The 22,586-nt window shown below is 42.0% G+C and overlaps 1 protein-coding gene across 2 annotated transcripts in view; it reads right to left on the bottom strand.

Moving 5' to 3' along the window:
* atrnl1b (attractin-like 1b) overlaps positions 1 to 22,586 on the bottom strand; it is a 944,158-nt gene that overhangs the window by 641,348 nt on the left and 280,224 nt on the right. For both annotated transcript variants that reach the window (XM_043712811.1, XM_043712812.1), the window contains exon 19: positions 9,851 to 9,988. In XM_043712811.1, coding sequence (XP_043568746.1) covers positions 9,851 to 9,988 — 138 coding nt within the window. The remainder of the gene's footprint in view (positions 1 to 9,850; positions 9,989 to 22,586) is intronic.

Here is a 22,586-nt window from a genome sequence, read left to right as displayed (position 1 = left end):
TTCCTTCACTTACTGACCATTTCTGACATGTATGTTATTTTGGTGGCAACTTTTCTTTGTTGTTCTCGAGGAAAAATAGCCTTGTCCTGAGGCTCTAACACATTGTTCACATTCAGAGCACATCTACCACGATGTAGTCTCACAATTGTCCAACATATGCATATATGAAGTAAGCAGTGTCTTATCACATTCATCAACTTCTTCAGATTCATTTAATCTGTCGTCAGTGCCCATTAAACCTAGGGATACAGCCTAACAATTTAGTTGCCACTCTATATAATTACTGATTTTCCATCACAACCTTAAACAAACCTTTCCACTCTTTCTGTTCTTCTCTTTCATAATATGCCATGTTCATCACACTGATCTGATGAGCATAAGATGATCAGAAGGATGTGACTGCGCAAGGTGAGGGAGAAGGTGCAAAGAAAATTCACCAGGATATTGCCTGAGATGAAAGTCTCAGATGTGGTGAGAGATTGGATAGGCAGAATTTTTCTTTGGAGCAGAGGAGGCTGAGATGGGATTTGATTGATGTTTACAAAATTATGAGAAATATTAACATAGTAAACTGGAAGAATCTTTTCCCAGTGACAGACATGCCTAAGACTAAAGAGCAGAAGTTTAAGGTGAGGAGTAAGTGATTTAGAGGAGATTAGAGAAAAAAAATTACCCAAAGAATATGGAATGTACTTCTGAGAGAAATTAGATTCTCTCACAACATTTATGAATCATGGAGGGGCACTGAAAATGTCAGGGAATAGTACATAGAACATACAACATAGAAAAGTACAGCACAGAACAGGCCCTTCGGCCCACAATCTTGCACCGAGTATTAATCCTAATCTAAAATAAAATAACCTAACCTACGTACCCCTCAATTCACTGCTGTCTATGTCCAGCAGTCTCTTCAATGTCCCTAATGACTCTGCTTCCACAACCACCACTAGCAACGCATTCACAACTCTGTGTAAAGAACCTACTTCTGACGTCTCCTCTATGCCTTCCTCCTAACACCTTAAAACTATGATCCCTCGTAGCAGTCATCCTGCCCTGGGGAAAAGTCTCTGGCTGTCGGCTCTATCCATGCCTCTCATTACCATATACACCTTGATCAGGTCACCTCTCTTCCTCCTTCTCTCCAAAGAGAAAAGACTGAGCTTAGTCAACCTCTCTTTGTAAGAAAAGCCCTCCAGTCCAGGCAGCATCCTGGTAAACATTCTTTGCACCCTTTCCAAAGCTTCTGCATCTTTCCTATAATAGGGTGACCAGAAGTGGAAACAATATTCCAAGTGTGGTCTCACCAGGGACTTGTAGAGCTGCAGCAAAACCTCACAGCTCTTAAACTCGATCCCCCTGTTAATGAAAGCCAAGACACTATATGCTTTCTTACCAACCCTATCTACTTGGGTGGCAACTTTGAGGCATCTATGCACTTGAACATCAAGATCCTGCTGTTCCACCACACTGCCAAGAACCCTATATTTAATCCTGTATGAGCATTTAAGTTTGACCTTTCAAAATGCATCACTTCGCATTTATCCAGGTTGAACTTCATCTGCCATTTCTCAGCCCAGCTCTACATCCTGTCTATGTCGGGCTGCAGCTTGCAACAGCGCTCAATACTATCAACGGTACCTTCAACCTCTGTGTCATCTGCAAATTTAATAACCCACCCCTCCAACTCCTCGTCCAAGTTATTTATAAAATCTACAAAGAGCAGAAGCCCAAGAACAGAGCCCTGTGGGACGCCACTCACCACTGACCTCCAGGCAGAATACTTTGATCTACAACTACTCTCTGCCTTCTGTCAGCCAACCAATTCTGAATCCAGACAGCCAAATTTCCCTGTATCCCACACCTCCTGACTTTATGAATGAGCCTACCATGGGGAACCTTATCAAACCTTATTATTGGGGGCGGCATGGTGGCACAGTAGTTAGCACTGCTGCCTCACAGCGCCAGAGACCCGGGTTCAATTCCCGCCTCAGGCGACTGACTGTGTGGAGTTTGCACGTTCTCCCCGTGTCTGCGTGGGTTTCCTCCGGGTGCTCCGGTTTCCTCCCACAGTCCAAAGATGTGCAGGGTCAGGTGAATTGGCCATACTAAATTGCCCGTAGTGTTAGGTAAGGGGTAAATGTAGGGGTATGGGTGGGTTTCGCTTCGGCGGGTCGGTGTGGACTTGTTGGGCCGAAGGGCCTGTTTCCACACTGTAATCTAATCTAATCAAATCTAATCTAATCTAATCTAATCTAAATCCCTTGGTGAAGTCCACATGCACCACATCCACTGCCCGATCTTTGCCAACCTGTCTCATCACCTCCTCAAAGAGCTCAATAAGATTTGTGAGGTATGACCTGCTCCTCAAAGCCATGCTGACTGCTTTTAATCATGCTATGCTTTTTCCAAATAGTCAAAAATCCTATCCCACAGAATTATTTCCAAAACCTTGCTGACCACAGATGTAAGACTGACTGGTCTGTAATTGCCAGGGGTTTCCCTATTACCCTTCTTGAAAAGAGGAACAACATTCGCCTCCCTCCAATCCTCCGGTACGACTCCCGTGAAGAGTGAGGAAGCAAAGATCTTCGCCAAAGGCCGAGCAAACTCCATTCTCTCTTCGTGGAGCAATCTAGGATAAATCTGGTCTGGCCCTGGGGACTTATCAATCTTAATGTTTGCCAAAGTTTCCAGCAGATCAACCTCCTCAATCTCTATCTGTTCAAGCCTGTTTTCCAGCTCCTCAAAGTTCTCATCTACAACAACGTCCCTTTCCTTAGTGAAAACCAAAAGCAAAAAAAACTCATTTAGGACTTCTCTTATCTGCTCAGACCCCATGCACAAGTTCCCTACACTATCCCTGACTGGCCATATCTTCTCCCTGATCATTCTTGCATTCCTCACGTAAGAGTAAAATGCCTTTGGGTTCTCCCTAATCCTTCCCAGCAAGCTTTTTTCATGCCTGCTCCAAGCTCTCCTCAGTCCATTTTTTGAGCTCCTTTCTCGTAAGCCTGTAATCCTCTTAAGCTATGCTAGATCCTTGCTTCCTCCACCTTCTGTAAGCTGCCTTTTTCCTTTTGACAAGAAGCTCCTCTGTTCTCGTCATCCAAGGCTCCTTAATCTTACCCCTTCTTGCCTGTCTCAGAGGAACAAATTTATGCATCACTTCACAACAACTGCTACTTAAACAGTTTCCACATGTCTGTTGTGCCCTTTCTGTGGAACAATTGCTCCCAATCTGTACTTCCCAACTCCTTACTGATAGCATCATAATTTCCTTTTCCCCAATTAAATATCTTTCCATGGTAACTGCTCCTTTCCCTCTCCAAGGCTACAGTAAATATGAAGCATTGTGGTCATTGTCACCAAAGTGCTCTCCCACCACGAGATCTGACATCTGTCCTGGCTCATTGCTGAGCACCAAATCCAAAATGGTCCTTCCCCTCATTGGCCTGTCAACATACTGAGTAAGGGAACCCACCTGAACACACCTGACAAAAACAGCTCCATCCAAACCATCTACACTAACAAGGGTTCCAGTCAATATTGGGAAAGTTGAAGTCACCCATAACAACAACACTGCTACATCTGCATTTTTCCAAAATCTGCCGTCCTGTGAGTTCTTTGATCTCCCTACTGCTATCAGGGGGTCTGTAGAAAGCCCCCAGTTAGGTGGCTGCTCCCTTGCTGTTCCTAACTTCCACTCATACTGACTCAGTAAACAAACCTTCCTCGACAACCTTCATTTCTGCAGCTGTTATGCACTCTCTGACTAGCAATGCTACACCCCCTTCTCTTTCTCCCTCCCTCCCTGTTCTTTTTAAATGTTCTAAACCCTGGAATATCTTGCAACCATTCCTGCCCCTGTGAAACCCACATCTCTTATGGCTAAAACATCATAGTCTCAAATACTGATCCATGCTCTAAGTTCATCACTCTTATTTCTGATACTCCTTGCGTTAAAGCAGACACACTTTAACTGATCTCTTTGTTTCATCACATGAAAAACCTCCCCAATATCTTCACTACATCCTGTCACTGCCCCATCTACAACTACCAACCCCCCCTCAGATATATAGCTCTGGTTCCCACCCCCCGCCAAACTAATTTAAACCCTCCCGAACCACACGAGCAAATCAACTACCCAGGACATTTGTGCCCCTCCAGTTCAGGTGCAGCCCATCCTTCATGTACAGGTCCCACCTTCCCCAGAAGGCATCCCAATGGTCTAAGTATCTGAAGCCCTTCCTCCTGCACCAGCTGCGCAGCCATGTGTTAAGCTGCACTCGCTGCCTGTTCCTCACCTCACTGTCTCGTTTTTTTTACAGAGCGGCGAGGAGAGAGGGCAGAGAGAAGCAAGGGATGCTGGGAAGGGTAAGTGATGGTTTCTTAAGTGGGTGAGATCTAAACCCGAGAGCCTAGGGTCTCCCTTCAACCTCCTCTAACTTTAATAAGAGTCTGTAAATGTGGTAAGTTCTTCAGGTTTTCTTTTTTTCTTCTTCCTTGTTTAGTTCGGTGTGGGCTTTCAGATTAGCGGGGTATGACTGATAGGGCAGTTGTAGGTTCCCCCTGCAGAATGTGGCAGGTGAGAGACACGACACATGTCTCCACTGGCCACGTCTGCAGGAAGTGCACCCAACTCCAGCTCCTCAAAAAACCGAGTTAGGGAACTGGAGCTGGAGCTGGAGCTGGATGAACTGCTGATCATCCGGCAGGCTGAGGGGAACTTGAGAGGATGGACAGGGAGGTGGTCACTCCTCAGACACAGGATTAGGACAGCTGGGTTACAGTCAGGGGGAGGAAAGGGAACCACAAAATCTTCTGTCAATCCGTCTAACTATTGTGTCCCCTACCATTAGCGCTTTTCCATTCTTCCCCTTTCCCTTCTGAGCCACAGAGCCACACCTGACAACTATCGCTTTCCCCTGGTAGGCCTTAGGCTATGGAGGAAGTGCAGGTAAATGGGATGAGTCTAGTTCGATGCTTGTAGTCAGCAGTGAGCCAAAGGACCTGTTTCTATGATTTTATATATATGAAGACTTGTTGCATTTTCTGTGAAACCTCAGCCTATATGATTGCCCTGCTCCTTGCATGAAAGGCATTCAAGTACACAGAATGAGGAGCATTACTTGTAGACTATTCATAAGCTAGGGTATGATCACTCATAACTGAAGGAATTTTCAGATTTCTCCCAAAAAATAATTGATATGTAATGTAGCCACCAACCATTTGCTGTGACTTCTTCACATGGACTGCCTCTGGCAAGGGAGATGTTAATTTAAAACTTGGCCATCCACCAGGATTTTACGCAGCATATCATCCAAACGCATAATCTCTTTCAAACATTCCATTACCCAAAACAACTTTATGCTACCATGTTTATTACCACAATGTTACTATTTTCAGACACATCCTTAAATTCATTGTTGTAAAATACCACCATTATTTTCCATTAGGAATTAAGCCTGTGTCACAGTCCAGTCCTTCTCCATTTCTCCATTATCTTAACCAATGTTACTCTTTCTCTTTAGCATTACTGAAAAAAATATTTTATGAAGCTTTTAATCTTGCATCAAGAGAATTCACAAGAATACCAGTGTAAATGAAAAATAACATTTGAACTGTATGTGAGGGCATTGATTGGTTGGCAAGTGGACTCTGATTGGTAGAAGATTGTCAAGCCAACTGAAAGAATGCAACACACTGCACCAGTTTTAACTCAACAGATTAGGTCATAGTCACTCAAGGTAATGCCTTGCCCAATTTCAATCAACCAGCGTTGAACCAGAATTGAAATTTAAACAAAACTCGGCAATTAACAGTTGGTACGTCATTGAACCGATGCATTTTTCAATGGCATTGCCACAACTTTGTTTCAGTCTCTCACTAATGGGAAGACTCACTGTGGGCTGTAATTAGGTTCTCCTATATTTTTTATATGTATCACTTTACCACTGATGTAGTTTTAAAATAATTAAGCACTTTTGCCTTGCAATTCCCATCTCCCAGTGCTAATAATAGCTGTTTAATAATTCAAGGGAAGAAATTTGGTCTTATTAAAATAATGCAATGAAGTCCAGGTTTGTAAAATGCAAATGCACTAACTTACAAAAACAATTGTCTTGTTATGTTCAATGTCCACATTCATTTAAGATTTTTCACATGTAGCCTTCTTAACAGTAAGGCTATTTTATTTGACAAAACATTTGTGCTGATAAAGTGATCTACCCCAGGTATGTTACCGGAATCACAACTCTTTAAGTGATTTAAACACATCATCATCATCCACAAACTTGAAGCTGATAGAACTTTCAAAATCCTTCAAATTACTTTGGCCCTCATCATTTAAAGAATTTTCATTGAATCATAGAATCACTACAGTGTGGAAAGAGGCCATTCAGCCCAACTCGTCCACACCAACCCTCCGAACAACATCCCATCCATATCCATCCCCCTACCCTTTCTTCCCTGTAACCCTGCATTTCCCATGGTGAACACAACTAGCCTACACATCCCTGAACACCATGGGCAATTTAGCATGGCCAATCCACGTATCTTTGGACTGCGAGTAGAAACTGGAGCACCGGGCGGAAAGCCATGCAGACACAGGGAGAACATGCAAACTCCACAGACAGTCGTCCAAGGGTGGAATCGAACCCAAATCCCTAGCACTGTGAGGCAGCAGTGCTAACCACTGAGTGACCATGGTGCCCTTTCAATAACATTTTCATCAATCAATTCCACGCACTGTGGTCATACATATGTTGCAACTGAATAAATGTGCAACTGAAACATTCATGCATGTGCTGAACTTTCTTGTAAATAGTCAAATTCCCTCTACCTGATCAGCATTACCGTTTTCTCCTTTCTAACTTTTTTTGTCATTCTTTAAGTCAAAGTCCTTGTTGTTCCACTGAGAACAATTCATTGAATAATGGTACTTGGTTCGCAACTAAGTCATTTGTCGATCATACTCTTGGTATGCCTAAAGTTCATAATTGTGTCATAAGAGTGGCCAGGAATTGGAGAACAATAATTGCTAGAGGGGATTCTATCGTCATTCTTTTTAATCTAGATTCTACTTTCGAATTGACATAATTAGTCTGTATCTGGCCAGTCTCACATTTCTGCTATCACTGAATCCTCTATTCATAAAGTTATTGCTGAATGTTCCACTTGAGTCAAAAGGAGATAGGAATTAATGATGTCTTTTCAGGATTTTTTTTTTAAGATTTCTCACAGATGTTTGAAAAAAGGTTATTTCTTTTGGAAAATCTAATTCCAGTTAATACCTGGGGTCTTAACATGTTCATCACCTAGCACAGTTCAAGCATTTAAGAACAAGTACTGAATTAGAATCATGAAGTAGAATTTTTACAATGCTGTATATAATTTGTTAAATTCCATTAGTATTTTGAATAGAATATATATGCTGTTTTCTAAATTTATCAAAGATGTTACAACCCACTTGGAAACATGTACAGATTCTCAAACCATACTACTCCGAGGTCACCACAAAAGTTACTGGAGCAAATGTTATGACACGAGGTAAACACCCCTGCTTAATTTAAAGCAGCAACACAGAAAAGATTTATCCCATGAAGTAATCTGTGAAAATTCAAGAGGCCAAGAACTATTTAAAGTAGAAATTAACAACTTTATTGCTTAAAGTATAACAGAAAATAATTAACTAACAACTATTTACAACCCCTTCTTCTAACCTATCTTTTACCTTCCCTTCTATAATATTAGTCCAATAAAACTCCCGATTAAGGTTTACAAAACAAAATGTCTTATCTCAAAACCAGGAAGCTTTCGCTTCTTCTCTGTATTCCTGTCTGCTTTTCTTCTTCTTGGTGATTCTGCTTCATAGGTTACTGATCGATAAAGGTTACTGATTGATTAAGAGAGCTATTCTCTGGGCAGTTTGCAGATGTCATTGGCTTGGCAGTTCTCCTTCCAACTGTTCAATTTTCCCGGGTCTTATACACCCACCCCCCCCCAAAAGATCGGATTGTGTCATTGGTTTTTAAGATTGTCAATATACTAAATTCAGATTTGATTAGAGTTTGGTACTTTTCAGGGCATAATTTAAACTGATTAGCCTAATTTGAATTTCTTTTTGTCTCCAGGCAACCAGCTGTACTACCTGCTGGACCAAAAGGTTATATTATACCTTTTTTCAGAACGCTTGGTGCTGTCAGGTAATTCTGTTGCTTTTAGCTCTCTTAAAGGTACAGTATACCCACATCTTCACAACACAATCAGAACACACAAAGTCACCAAAGCCCCAGGACATGCACACAGACAGAAACAAAAAAAAAGACACTGCTTTTGTGCCATGAGGGAAAACAAATCAGGGAACAACAGCTGAATAGCAGGTCAGTCTTCTTAGCTTCAGGATATCTCTGAGGGGGTTCCTCAAAGTAGTGTCTTAGGTCCAAAAATCTTCAGATGCTTCAGCAATGACTTACCCTCCATCATAAGAAGAGAGTGGGGATGTTCATCAATGATTGCTTAATGCTCAGCACCATTCGCAACTCTTCAGATACTGAAGCAATCCATGTTCAAATGCAGCAAGATCTGGACAGTATCCTATGTGGGCTGACAAGAGACAAGCAATATTTGCCAGACAACAACCATCTCTAATCAGAGATAATCTAACCACTACTGTTGACATTCAGTGATGTTACAATCACTGAGTCCCCTACTATCAACATCTTGGGGGTTATCATTGACCAGAAACTGAACTTGACTCGCCAAATAAACACAGGCTACAAGAGCTGGTCACAGGCTAGGAATACTGTGGTGAGAAATTCCCCATCTGACTCCTTGAAACCTGTCCATAATCTACAAGGAGTAAGTCAGAAACATGATGGATTACACCCCACTTGCCTGAATGGGTGCACCTCTAACAACATTCAATAAACTTGACAACATCAAGGACAAAGCAGCCGCTTGATTGACATCACATTCACTCCCTCCACCAGGTGCAGCAGGTGTATGTACTATCTCATGACACACTGCAAACATTCACCAAACAGCATTAGACATCACCTTCCAAACCCACAACTACTTCAATCTAGAAAGACAAGAGCAGGAGATACATGAGTACACCACTGTCTGCAACTCCCCTCCAAGCCACCCACCATCTTAATTTGGAAGTATATCATCATTCCTTCACTGTCGCTGGGTCAAAATCCTGGAATGCCCTCATTAATGGCATTGTGGGTTAACCAGCAGCATGCAGACTACCGTGGTTCAAGAAGGCAGTTTGCTATCACCTTCTTGAGGGCAACTAGTTTTGGACAATGAATGCTGGCCAGCCAGCACACCCATGTCCCATGAGTGAATAAAAATATTACACATGAAAAAAAAGATACATTAAATCAAACATTTATGTTGGTTGATTTCGCTAGTCCCAATTAGTTGTCTGCCAAAACAGAGAGTAACTGAAGACACTTTGGCAAATGCCATTTTGCTTTGAAGTCCAAACAAATACAAGAAAGGTCTTGTAAATGTACACATTGTAGAAAATCTTATGAATCAAAGAAATCATTCTACAAAAAACAATAGCTTTTCTTTTCAGGACATGGCCAACGTACAAAGGTGATTCATCAACTGTGGCACAGGGGATAGATGATGCATTATTCTTTACTATGCTAGCTGTTTGCAACTAGCAATAATTAGATACAACCTTATTACAATCGTACTGAAAATGACTAACAATTTTTACTGATATTAAACAGATAAAACTTCAGTTTACTGTAAATCTATTGAGAAACAACATCTGGAATTTTTACCAACAATTTTATATTGAACACTTCAGAGCATTTGAACGAGTACTTACATTGACATCTGCCACCATTAATTGGATCTCCATAGTATCCCTGCATGCAAGCTTCACATTGTTTTCCAACAGTCAGGTTCTTACATTGTTCACAAATACTGCCATTGATGCATGTGCTGTGACCATTACATTGACAAGCTGCAAAGAAAATGCATCTGTTGTGATTTTCCTTTTTACAATAAATTCAAACAAGCTATTACAGATTCAACATTTTATCCTTCACATACCAAGTTAATTTTAATATTCATGTATGTTGTCGTACGTGCTAGTTAATTTTGCTGAATATTTGACTGCTAACTTTCGGATATAATGTACAGAAAACTGAACCTAAGTGGATGATGCAGATAATTTGCACAGTGATCTTGACTCATATTCTCCTCATATTGTCCACCCCCAATATAACAATATTTTGAATGTGTGCTCAGCAAACTGTAGTTCAAAATTAGAATAAAGGCACCAAACGCAACAAGCTTGTAAAATTTACTTATGAGACATTCAACACATTATTTAAAAGCGCAAAGCCGCCATTCAGGATTGTTCTTAATTTTGAATCAGAGCCACTATCAATGGTTTTGATCTACATGGTGGATATTTTCGTCGGAGTTCCAAACATTTTGCTCAAAGGTAGAAAAACAGAGTCATGGGACAAGAAAAATGAGGAATTATATTTCCTTGCAAAATGTTCCTGTGAAGTGCCTGAGTACATTTCATAACTTCAAAGATATTACATAAATGAAAGTTGTTATTGCATCTGCAAGCATTATCACAGAGCAGAAGAATATTACAAATGTTCCAATAAATTGTTAATATGTCAACATGTAAATTATTTAAACAAGTTGGCAAATTACTCCGAGGCAAGCTTCTATTTAATATTCAAAGAACACCCACACAAGTAAAGTTAAAATTAAATTCTTTTTCAAACAATATTCAATAATTCTGTTAAAGCTCTAGGCAAACAGATGACAAGTTCAGCTTTCATTACATGACCTCAACAGGTCTTCAAAATGCTTTCTGTTTCAAAACAGTGTCGGAAAGCTTATTTTGTATGATCCTGTAAATATGAGTTTTCATCCAACTTATTTGTGTCATACAATATACAATTGGAAGGACACATATTGATTACTTTCCTCAAATTATCAGCAAATATTCTGGCAATATTTGCTCTGTAACTGAAGCCATTCAAGTAGATCTCAGCATACCAAAGCTCAGGTCCTAAAATACTTTGGAAGGACTCTAAACACAAATCCACAAGGATGGATAATCGTTGTCATAGCATACCAAGAGCTATATAGGTGAGAATCATGACATGGTGATGATCCTAAAGATTCAGGGATTCCTTGGGAAGTCGAAATAGGCTGGCAATGAACTAAAGTGATAAAAATTATCAGGATGAGAAATAGTAATTGACAGGAAGGGATATAAATAAATATTTAAAGTGAAAATCAACAGATAAGACTAGAGGAATGTTGGATTTTATTGTGAGGAGGATGGAGTGAGCACAGTTTTGGTTTCTTACTTAAGGGAAAATATACTTGTCTTGAAAGCAGCTGAAAGAAGTCTCATGAAACTTACTCCTGGGATGAAGGATTATCTTATTCAGAAAAATTGAACAGGTTAAAGCTAAACTCAGTTTAAAACAGTGAGAGGTTATCTTATTGAAATTCAGATAATTCTGAGGTGGCTCAACGAGGTAATGCTGGCATGATATTCCTCTTGTGGAGAATCTAAGAGTGGGATGGACTTACTGAAAATTTGGGGTCTCCCACTTAAGACAGGGATGAGAAGGAATTTCTTTTCTCAGGCAGTGGTTTGTCTTTGGAATTCTCTTCCATCACAGCAGTGGAGGATGCATCATTAAATACATTCAAGACTGACCAGGCAGATTTTGATTGACATGAGAATGTAGGGCAACAGGGACAAGCAGGAAAATGGAATTAAGGGGACTTAATCAAGCATAATGTTACTGAATGGCAGAACAGAATCAATGGGTCAATTATTCTATTCCTTGAAATTTTGTTTCTATGGTTCGTGAAGTACAAGATGTCTCAGTCTAACATAATTTGCATATTGCAGTTGTTTGCCTTGTGCAAAAATGCATGGTGTTCATTTTTTCCCCCATTATCTTTAAGTACACACAAAATATGAAGAAACAATACGACCCCTTTGCCAACTTAATATCTTTATTGATTTTCTACACAAACTTTATTTTCCCATCCTATCCACTAATTCTCAATAAATGTTTCAAAATCTGTTTATCTCAATCGTAATATATTCAATTTTATGTGGAATTCTGCAAACGCTTTATAGTATCCACACAACTTTGGATAAAAAAGAAAAGATTTAAAACAGACTTCTACAAATCATGTCAAGAACTTCTAACACCCTAGCTACTTAATAAACTAAAACTGAACATGTTCAATATGTAATGTATTGTGTTAAAAATTTATACCTCTAAATGGTCAGTTATTAAATAGAAGTTTGGACTCCATTTATTAATCAAGAAAGAAATATAGCTTAGCCCTTACTTGTAAAGACAAGTACCCTTTTATTTTTATTTCATTAAAAAGCACCCGGCCTTACTGAGCGTCAACTCTTGTTGATCTCAGATCTCTGCCAAAATCACAGTATAACCAGATGCTATGAGATGCATATGATTGCCCGAGGATGACTAGTTCTCCAATTTTGACTGCAGGTATGAGCTTGTTCCAGCCCAGCCCGTACTCTCATGGGCACTGTTGATATCAGCAGCGCTGGACAGGTATTGCAGCTATGTTAGAAGAATTTTACAGAATTAATTGGTTGGATGGTTTTCTGCAGTTTACAGTGAGTGTACAATATAATAATGATATTCCTTGTGATCAACACAAATACAATGACTAACAAACAGGATGAATCAGATCCCTGAGTATTGTGTCACAGAATGCTGGAATGAGGAGCTCTGTTCTAAACCACATTGTAGTGAGTGCCTAGTTGCCAAACAGAAGTTTGTAGATTCTTCAAAGAAAGAGGAAAATTCAAAAAGGGAAGGAAAGGGCACAAAGGGAGTCACATGGGACTTTGATCAGATGGAATTTGATTTAGATAAATGGGAGGTGTTGCATTTTGGTAAGGCAAATCAAGGCAGCATTTATACACTTAATGGTAAGGTCCTGGGGAGTGTTGCTGAACAAAAAGGCCTTGGAATGCAGACTCATAGTTCCTTGAAAGTTGGAGTCACAGGTAGACAGGGTAGCAAAGGCATTTGCCTTTATTGGTCAACGCATTGAGTATAGGAGTTGGGATGTCGTGTTGCAGCAGTGCAGGACATTGGTTAGGCTACTTTTGAAATATTGCATTCAATTCTGGTCTGTCTGCTATAGAAAAGATGTTGTTAAACTTGAAAGGGTGCAGTAAAGATTTACAAGGATGTTGCCAGGATTGGAGGGTTTGAGCTAGAGGGAAAGGCTGAATAGATTGGGGCTGTTTTAATGGAGCATCAGAGGTTGAAGGGTGACCTTACAGAAGTATATAAATCATGAGGGGCATGGAAAGGGTGGGTATCCAAAGTTATTTTCCCCAGGGTAGAGGAGTCTAAAACTAAAGGGCACAGGTTTAAGGTGAAAGGGCAAAGATATAAAAACCACCTTAGAGGCAACCTTTTCACGGAGGGGGTAGTTCATGTATGGAATGAACTGCCAGAGGAAGTGGAGGAGGTTGGTATGATTAAAACATTTAACAGGCATCTAGATGGGTACATAAATAAGAAGGCTTTAGAGGGATATGAGCCAATTCCAGGCAAATGGAACTAGATTCATTTTGGATATGGCTTTGTGCATAAGAAATCATGTCTCACTGAGTTTTTTGAAGACGTAACAAGAAGGATTGATGAAGACAGAGCAGTGGACGTGATCTATATGGATTTCAGCAAGGCGTTCAACAAGGTTTGTCATGGTGGACTGATTATCAAGGTTAGATCTCATGGAGTACAGGGAGAACTAGCCATTTGGATACACTATTGGCTCGAAGGTAGAAGACAGAGGGTGGTGGTGGAGGGTTGATTTTCAGACTGGAGACCTGTGACCAGTGGTGTGCCACAAACATCATTGCTGTGCTCACTGCTTTTTGATATTTATATAAATATTTTGGATGTGAACACAGGAGGTATAAGTTAGTAAGTTTGGAGATGACACCAAAATTGGAGGTGTAGTGGACAGCAAAGGAGGTTACCTCAGGTTACAATGGGATCTTGATCAGATGGGCCAATGGGCTGAGGCATGGCAGATGGAGTTTAATTCAGAAAAATGTGAGATGCTGCATTTTGGAAAAGCAAATCTTAGCAGGACTTATACACTTAATGGTAAGGTCCTAGGGAGTGTTGCTGAACAAAGAGACCTTGAAGTGCAGGTTCAAAATTCCTTGAAAATTGAGTCACAGGTAGATAGGATAGGGAAGAAGGTGTTTGGTATGCTTTCCTTTATTATTAGAGCATTTAGTATAGGAGTTGGGAGATCATGTTGTGGCTGTACAGGACATTGGATAGGCCACTGTTGGAATAGTATGTGAAATTCTAGTCTCCTTCCTATCAGAAGGATGCTGTGAAACTTTGTTGCCAGGGCTGGATGATTTGAGCTACAGGGAGAGGCTGAATAGGCTGGGGCAGTTTTCCCTGGAGCGCGGAAACTGAGGGGTGACCTTGTAGAGCTTTATAAAATCATGACAGGCATGGATAGGATAAATATACAAGGTATTTTCTCTGGGGTGAGGGAGTCCAGAACTAGAGGGCATAGGTTTAGGGTGAGATGGGAAAGATTTAAAAGGGACCTAATGGGCAACATTTTCACACAGAGGGTGGTGTGCGTATGGAATAAGCTGCCAGAGGATGTGGTCGAGGCTGATACAATTGCAACATTTAATAGGCATTTGGATGGGTATATGAATAGGAAGGGTTTGGAGGGATATGGGCCGGGTGCTGGCAGGTCGGACTAGATTGGGTCAGGATATCTGGTCAGCATGGATGTGTTGAATCGAAGAGTCTGTTTCCATGCTGTACATCTCTATGACTCCATAATATCTCTCATTAAGATGAATGTTCTTCCTCGCTTTTCTCAACTCTGATCTCCAACATCTGCAGTCCTCACTTTCTCCGAGGGGACAGAGGGTCAAGCATGAAGGAGGAACTGAAGGAAATCCTTATTAGTTAGAAAATCATATTGGGGAAATTGATGGAATTAAAACCTGATGAGTCCCCAGGGCCTGATGCTCTGCATCCCAGAGTATGTAGCGAAGTGATCCGAGAAATAGCAGATGTACTGGTGATTGTTTTCCAGCATTCTGTAGACTCTGGAAGAGCTCCAATGGACTGGATGGTAGCTGTTGTGATCCCACTCTTTTAAAAAAAAAGGGAGAGAAAATGGGGAATTGTAGGCCAGTTAGCGTGACATCAGTGGTGGGGAAAACGTTGGAATCAATCATTAAGGATATAATAACTGAGCATTTGAAAAGCGGTGACAGAATCGGTCCTAGTCAGCATGGATTCACTGAAGGAAAATCATGCTTGACAAAACTTTTGGAACTTTTTGAGAATGTGACCAGTAGAGTGGACAAGGATGAATCAGTAGATGTTGTGTATCTGGAATTTCAGAAGACTTTTGGCAATATTTCACACAAGAGGTTAGTACGGAAAGTTAAAGTTCCTGGGATCAGAGGTAAAATACTGACAGGAAGAGAGAGAGAGAACTGGTTGGCGGACAGGAAGCAGAGAGTTGGAATCAACGGGTTGTTTTCAGAGTGGAAGGCAGTGATGAATGGGGTATTGCAGATTTCAGTGCTGGGACCTCAGTTGTTCACGACATACATTAATGATTTAGACGAAGGCTTTGAATGTAATCACTCAAAATTTTCAGATGATACTAAGCTGGGGAGCAGTGTGTGCTATGACGAAGAAGTAAGAGGCTGCAGGGTGACTTGGATAGACTGGCTGAGTGGGCAAATACTTGGCAAATGCAATATAATGTGGTGCAATATAATGTTGATGAATATGAGATTATCTATTTCAGTCAGGAAGGCAGATTATTATCTGACCGGTGGCAGTTTAGGTAACATTGAGGTGCAATGAGATTTAGGTTTCATGTTGGAACAGTTAAAGGTTGGCATGTAGGTGCAGCAGGCAGTGAGGAAAGCTAATGGCATGCTGGCCTTCATAGCGAAAGGATTTGAGTATCAGAATAAGGATGTCATGCTGCAATTATGACCTTGGTGAGACCACACCTTGAGTATTATGTGCAGTTTTGGTCTCCTAGTTTGAGGAAGGATATTGTTGCTATTAAGGGAGTCCAGCGAAGGTTCACCAGACTGATTCCCTGGATGGGAGGACTGGCATAAGAGGAAAGACTGGATTGACTGGGCTTGTACTCAGTGGAATTCAGAAGAATGAGGGGGGGGATCTCACAGAAACATAAAATCTCGATAGGACTGGACACGCTAGATGCGGGAAGAACGTTCCTTATGTTGGGTAAGTCCAGAACCAGAGGTCAGACTCTAACAACAAGGGGTAAGCCATTCAGGACTGAGATGAGGAAGGATTTCTTCATTCAAATAGTTGTGAACCTGTGGAATTCTGTCCCACAGGAAGCTGTTGGAGCCACTTCATAAGATATATTCAAAAGGGAGCTGGACATGGCCCTTGTGGTTAAAGGGATCAAGGGATATGGGGAGAGGGCAGAAATGGGGTACAGAAATTGCATGATCAGCCATGATCACATTGAATGGTGGTGCAGGCTCGAAGGGCCAAATGGCCTACACCTGTATCTATTTACTATGTTTCGATAGGACTTAATTTTCAGAACATATCATCTGTGTGGTTCATTGTCAACTAGTTTTGAAAATCAAACACATAACAGCTTAACTCAATTTGCATACTTCCTTCAACATGCCTCACAGCACCAGGGTCCCAGGTTCGATTCCAGCCTCGGGCGACTGTCTGTGTGGAGTTTGCACATTCTCCCTGTGTCTGCGTGGGTTTTCTCCGGGTGCTCCGGTTTCCTCCCACAGTCCAAAAAGGTGAAGTGGCCATGCTAAATTGCCCATAGTATTAGGTGCATTAGTCAGAGGGAAATGGGTCTGGATGGGTTACTCTTCGGAGGGTCGGTGTGGACTGGTTGGGCTGAAGGGCCTGTTTCCATACTGTAGGGAATCTAATCTAATCTAATCAAATAGTTTGTGTACATTAGAATGGCCTGCCATATATAAATCTGTTCCTTATTCATTTTAATCTTTTTCGAATAGAATATTGTTGGGACAAATATTAAATTGAGTCCCATGTTTGACACCTGTGCAACTGACCTGATAACTGGACTCTCTTTCGTACATGAACTAATGATGTCATCTGACACAAAATCTTGCTGTTTACACAAGACAACAAGGAATGATTGACAAGTCACAAGGTGGTCAAGAGGATGAAAATACCATCTCCAATTTCATCACAAACAGTTCTCAATAATTAGTTTGAATTCCTGACTTTGCAGCAGAAGGAAAAAGATATCTCAAAACTGGTAATTAATAGAGTGCTCTGTTTTCCTTCCCGAGTGCATGGTAGGAAATGTTAAAACTAGCATAAAATGTCCCCACGTTAGCCCTTTCATCTTTAACTGTCTCCCAATGGATTGTTGCTGCTGTTAACTGCAAATAGAGACAAAAAACTGGAATCCAAGGTAGACAAGCAAGAGGTTGGAAGAACACAGCAAGCCAGACAGCATCAGAAAGTAGAGAAGTTAATGTTTTGGGTATAACTGTTCTTCAGGACTGGGGGCGGCTGTATGGGAAGCATAGATACAGGGGGTGGTTGGAGGAGGGAGGGACAGGGTGGTGAGTTAGGGATAGGTGAACACAGGTACAGAGTACGACTTGGTTAGTCAATGAGAGGAATAAATCTGGGTGGTAGCTGGAAGGAAGTGTCGATCAGAGGAATGGAAAGGAGGGGGAGGGAGTCAGGGGATGGGAAAGTAGTTTATTTGAAATTGGAGAACTCAATGTTGAGTCCTCCAGGCTGTAGGCTGCTCAGACGGAGGATGAGGTGTTGTTCCTCCAATTTGCCGTCTGATTTGCTGTGGCAATGGAGGAGGCCAAAGATGGTCATGTCGGAGAGGGAATGGGAAGGGAAATTAAAATAGACAGTGACTGGGAGGTCAGGTCGGCCCCTGCGGGCCCAGCTGAGATGCTCAGCGACAGTCTCAAGATGGACGTTTACTACAAACCCACAGACTCACATAACTTACCTGGTCTACAACTCCTCCCACCCAGTATCCTGCAAGAACTCCATCCCATTCTCCTAATTCCTCTGCCTCCGCCATATCTGCTCAGACAAGAAGGCATTCCACTCCCAAGCATCCCAGATGTCCACCTATTTTTAACAACGTGCTTTTCCTGCCTCTGTCATCCAGACAGCCCTCCACCACATCTCCTCCATTCTCCACTCTACTACTTTAAAACCCTCGCCCTCTAAATGCAATAAAGACAAAGTCCCGCATGTCATCATGTACCACCCATCAGTCTCCACATCCAACGTATCATCTTTAAACACTTGCACTAATTCCAATTAGACAACACCAGCAAGAACATCTTCCCCTCCCCACCCTTCTCTGCCTTCTGCAAGGACAGTTCCCTTCGCCAATCCTTAGTTCTTGCCACTCTCCCCACAATCCACGCCTCCTGAACCCTCAGGTACCTCCCTCTGCAATCATAAAAGATGCAAAACCTGCCTGTACAGCAACCCCCTCACATCCATCTAGGGCCCCAAACATTCTTTCCCGGTGCTACAGGAGTTCACAAGCCTCTCCTCCAACCTAGGTGAAAATGAGAACTGCAGATGCTGGTGATCAGAGTCAAGATTAGAGTGGTGCTGGAAAAGCACAGCAAGTCAGGCTGTGAAGGGCTTTTGCCCGAAACATCATTTTTCCTGCTCCTCGAATGCTGCTTGACCTGCTGTGCTTTTCCAGCACATCTCTAATCTTGACTCTCCTCCAGCCTAGTTTCCTGTATTTGGTGCTCCCAATGTGGCCTTCTCTGCATCAGGGAGACCAAATGTAAACTCAGGGCACGTTTCACCAAGAACCTCAGCTGGGCCTACAGGGCCAACCTGACCTCCCAGTCACTGCTTATTTTAATTCTCCTTCTCACTCCCTCTCTGACATGAGCATCCTTGGCCTCCTCCATTGCCAAAATGAACGACAGCGCAAATTGGAGGAACTACACCTCATCTGCCTGAGCAGCCTATAGCCTGGAGGACTCAACATCAAGTTCTCCAATTTCAAAATAACCTGCCTTCTCATCCCCCAACTGCCCTCCCCCTCCTTTCCATTCCTCTGATTGAAGCTTCTTTCCAGCTACCAACCTGGCCGTACCGTCTATCTGTGTTCACCTATCCCTGCCTCACCACCCCGCCCCTCCCTCCCTCAACTTTATCTGCAGTTCCCCTTACACCCACCCCCAGTCTTGAAGAAGGGTTATACCCAAAACATTGACTTCTCCATCTCTTGATGCTGCCTGGCTTGCTGTGTTCTACCAGTCTCCTGCTTGTTAAATCCAAATACGCAACTTCAAATCTTATAACTGCCAATTTATAGCCAGCAAATCTTTGATCAGATTGCACTCCAGATTCCTGCATGCCTAAAACCATTACTGTACCCTCCTGCAGCTGTCTTTTGTGTCTGTGCAACAATGGTTCTCATATATAAATGGCTACTGTGCAGTTAAAGGTGCAGACGTCTATTGTAATGATCCTAACTGATGGTAATACCGAACAAGTCAGATTCAATATGAAACCTGGTCTGACAGACTTTCAAATAGTGGTTGCATCAGTAATTATTTTCAAATTTGTGTTAACTTGGGCAGCATAGTGGCTCAGTGATAAGCACTGCTGCCTGACAGCAGCAGGAACCTGGGTTCAATTCCCACCTTAGGTGACTATCTGTGTGGAGTTTGAACGTTTTTTCTGTGTCTGCACAGGCTTCTTCTGGGTGCTCTGGTTTCCTCCCCACAATCCAAAGATGTGCTGGTCAGGTGGATTGACCATGCTAAGTTGCCCATAGTGTTAGATGCATTAGTCAGGTCTAAATGTAGGGTCTGGGTGGATTTACTTCGGAAGGTCTGTGCGGACTTGTTGGGCAAAGGGCTTGTTTCCATACTGTAGGGAATCTAATCTATTAATATTGCAAATGTAACCACATTATTTAAAGAAGGAAGAAAACATGGAATAACATACCTGTCAGGCCCTTGTAAAGAATAGGAAAAATATCAGAATTAATTATAAATAGTCCAATTATTAGATAAAAAGAAAACAATTGCCTGATTGCAGAGTTAACATGAATTTATGAAGGTGAAGTTATGTCCCTCAAACCTAGCAAGAGCTTTTTGAGAATGCCGCCTATGAGCATTAAGGAGAATATCAGTTGGTGTGGAATATTTGGATTTTCAGAAGGCTGTTGTATAAAGTTCCACATGGGAGATTGGTAACTAAAGTTAAAACAAATGAGATTGAGGATAACATACTAGAATAGCTTCAGGATTAGTTAACAGGCAAAAACTAAACAGTAGAAATAAATGGATTATTCTCAGGTTGCAGCTGAGACCAGTTGATTACTGCAAGGATCAGTGCTCATGCCCCAGCTGTTCACAATTTATATCAATGATTTGTATGTGGGGTAACGTGTAATATTTTCAAGTTTACAGATGATATAAAGCTTGCTAGGGATGTGCATGCAAAGAAGCTTCAAGGGGATTTAAACAGGTTGAATGAGCAAGAAAAGGATCTATATGCAAGCAGGCAGGAGGTTTATATTTCACAAAGCTTGACATGAGCCATGCTTGCTTGCAATTGGGTTTAGACCAGGATTCTCAGAAATTTGCTACAATTAATACCTATAAGGACATGTTTCAATATAGGAGACTGCCATTCAGCGTATTGTCAGCCTGTTCAGTTTTTCAGTGGATGACTGAGAACATTTTGCAAGGTCAACTCAGGTCACCATTTTCTTAGATGACATCCTGATAACAGGGAAAACTAATAAGGAAAACATAGGGAAATTGGATGTAGTCCAAAGGTGTTTTTCTAAGCCAGTATACGCTTAAGAAGAGAAAAATGTATGTTCTTGGCACACCCTCCCAAGTGACCTACTTGGGCTACAGGCTCAAAAAGGCTGATTTATAACCGCTGGATGGTAAAGTGACGGCAATGAAAGATGCCCCAGCCCTCACATCTGTCCAAGAGCTTAGGTTTTTTCTGAGTCTGCTAAATTATTACAGGAAGTTCATACGCAATCTGGCATCCATCCTGGTGCCATTGCATCAACTCCTAAAAAAAGGGTCAACCTTAGAAGTGGTCTCATAGACAGTCCATAGCTTTTACGAAGTATCAAGAACTTCAATGCCAAGACTCTGCCAAGTGAGAGAGAGAGTTTGATACAGGAGACAACGTTTGGTGCAAGAATCATGGAAATGGCTATGCTTGGGTATGAGGCATGATCAACCCAAAATCAGGATGAGTGACTTATAAAGTTCTGGTTCATGTGACTGTCTTAAATAAGCATATGGACCATTTGAAAGCTGCAAGTTCACAGGGTGCAAAATTTGCCCTGCCCCTCTGAGCCTTCAAAAATACTTCAGGGGCCCATTGATTCACCCTGTCCATCAAATATTGTTGAGTCGTCTGAATCAAAGATGGACATGAAGAGAGAAAATGCCTTGATGCTTTGGCTGCAGAAGAAAGGAGTGTAGGTCTACTGAGGCACTCCAGGCACAAGATGCGAACTCCCATGCGGTACATGCCTCCTGTGTCTGATTCCAATTTTGAGGAACCTGACTTGATGTTAAAATGCCCCAGAAGACTCATTCACTCAGAAGGGGAGGGTTGCCGTGATTGTAACAATATTAGCAAGCTGGATATCATGGAATGAGTTCCCTGATTGGGGCTGTTAATCAAGTCCAATCAGGGAGACATAGCTAACATAAAAGGTCAATGTCCTGTGTATTTAAAACCCATATAAGAAACAAAGAACCACAGAGAAATTGGGTCAACAAAATTGATGCTGATGAAAAGGGAGGATCAGAAACAGCCTGCTTATAAAAATGACGCAACAACAGAATCAGTGATCAATACAAAAAGCTGGCATGGACTTAGTGGGTCAAATTCCTCCACATCTGCTCCCAGGAGGACCAGTTCCACAACAGAACACACCAGATGGCCTCCTTCTTTAAAGACTGCAATTTACCCTTCCACATGGTTGATGATGCCCCCCAGTGCATCTTATCTACATCCTGCACCTCCGCCCTCGAACTCCACCCCTCCAACTGCAACAAGGATAGAACACCCTCTGGTCATCACCTTCCACCCCACCAACCTCCGTATACAATGCATCATCCTCCGCCATTTCTGCCACCTACAAATGAGCCCCATGACCAGAGATATATTTCCCTCCCCACCCCATCTCCTTCCCGTAAAGACCATTCCCTCCGCGACTACCTTCGTGAGGTCCACACCCCCTAACATTCACCCTCCCCTCCTGGCACCTTCCCCTGCCACCGCAGTTGCTTCTGATGCGGTCTCCTCTACACTGGGGAGACAGGACACCTACTTGCACAGCGCTTCAGAAAACATCGCCAGGACACCTGCTTCAATCAACCCCACCACCCCGTAGTCAAACACTTCAACTCCCCCTCCCACTTTGCCAAAGTCATGCAAGTCCTGGACCTCCTCCATTGCCAT

The sequence above is a fragment of the Chiloscyllium plagiosum genome, chromosome 22, assembly GCF_004010195.1.
Source record: "Chiloscyllium plagiosum isolate BGI_BamShark_2017 chromosome 22, ASM401019v2, whole genome shotgun sequence".
NCBI classification, from domain to species: domain Eukaryota; kingdom Metazoa; phylum Chordata; class Chondrichthyes; order Orectolobiformes; family Hemiscylliidae; genus Chiloscyllium; species Chiloscyllium plagiosum.
This window is presented reverse-complemented; position numbering and strand designations above follow the sequence as displayed.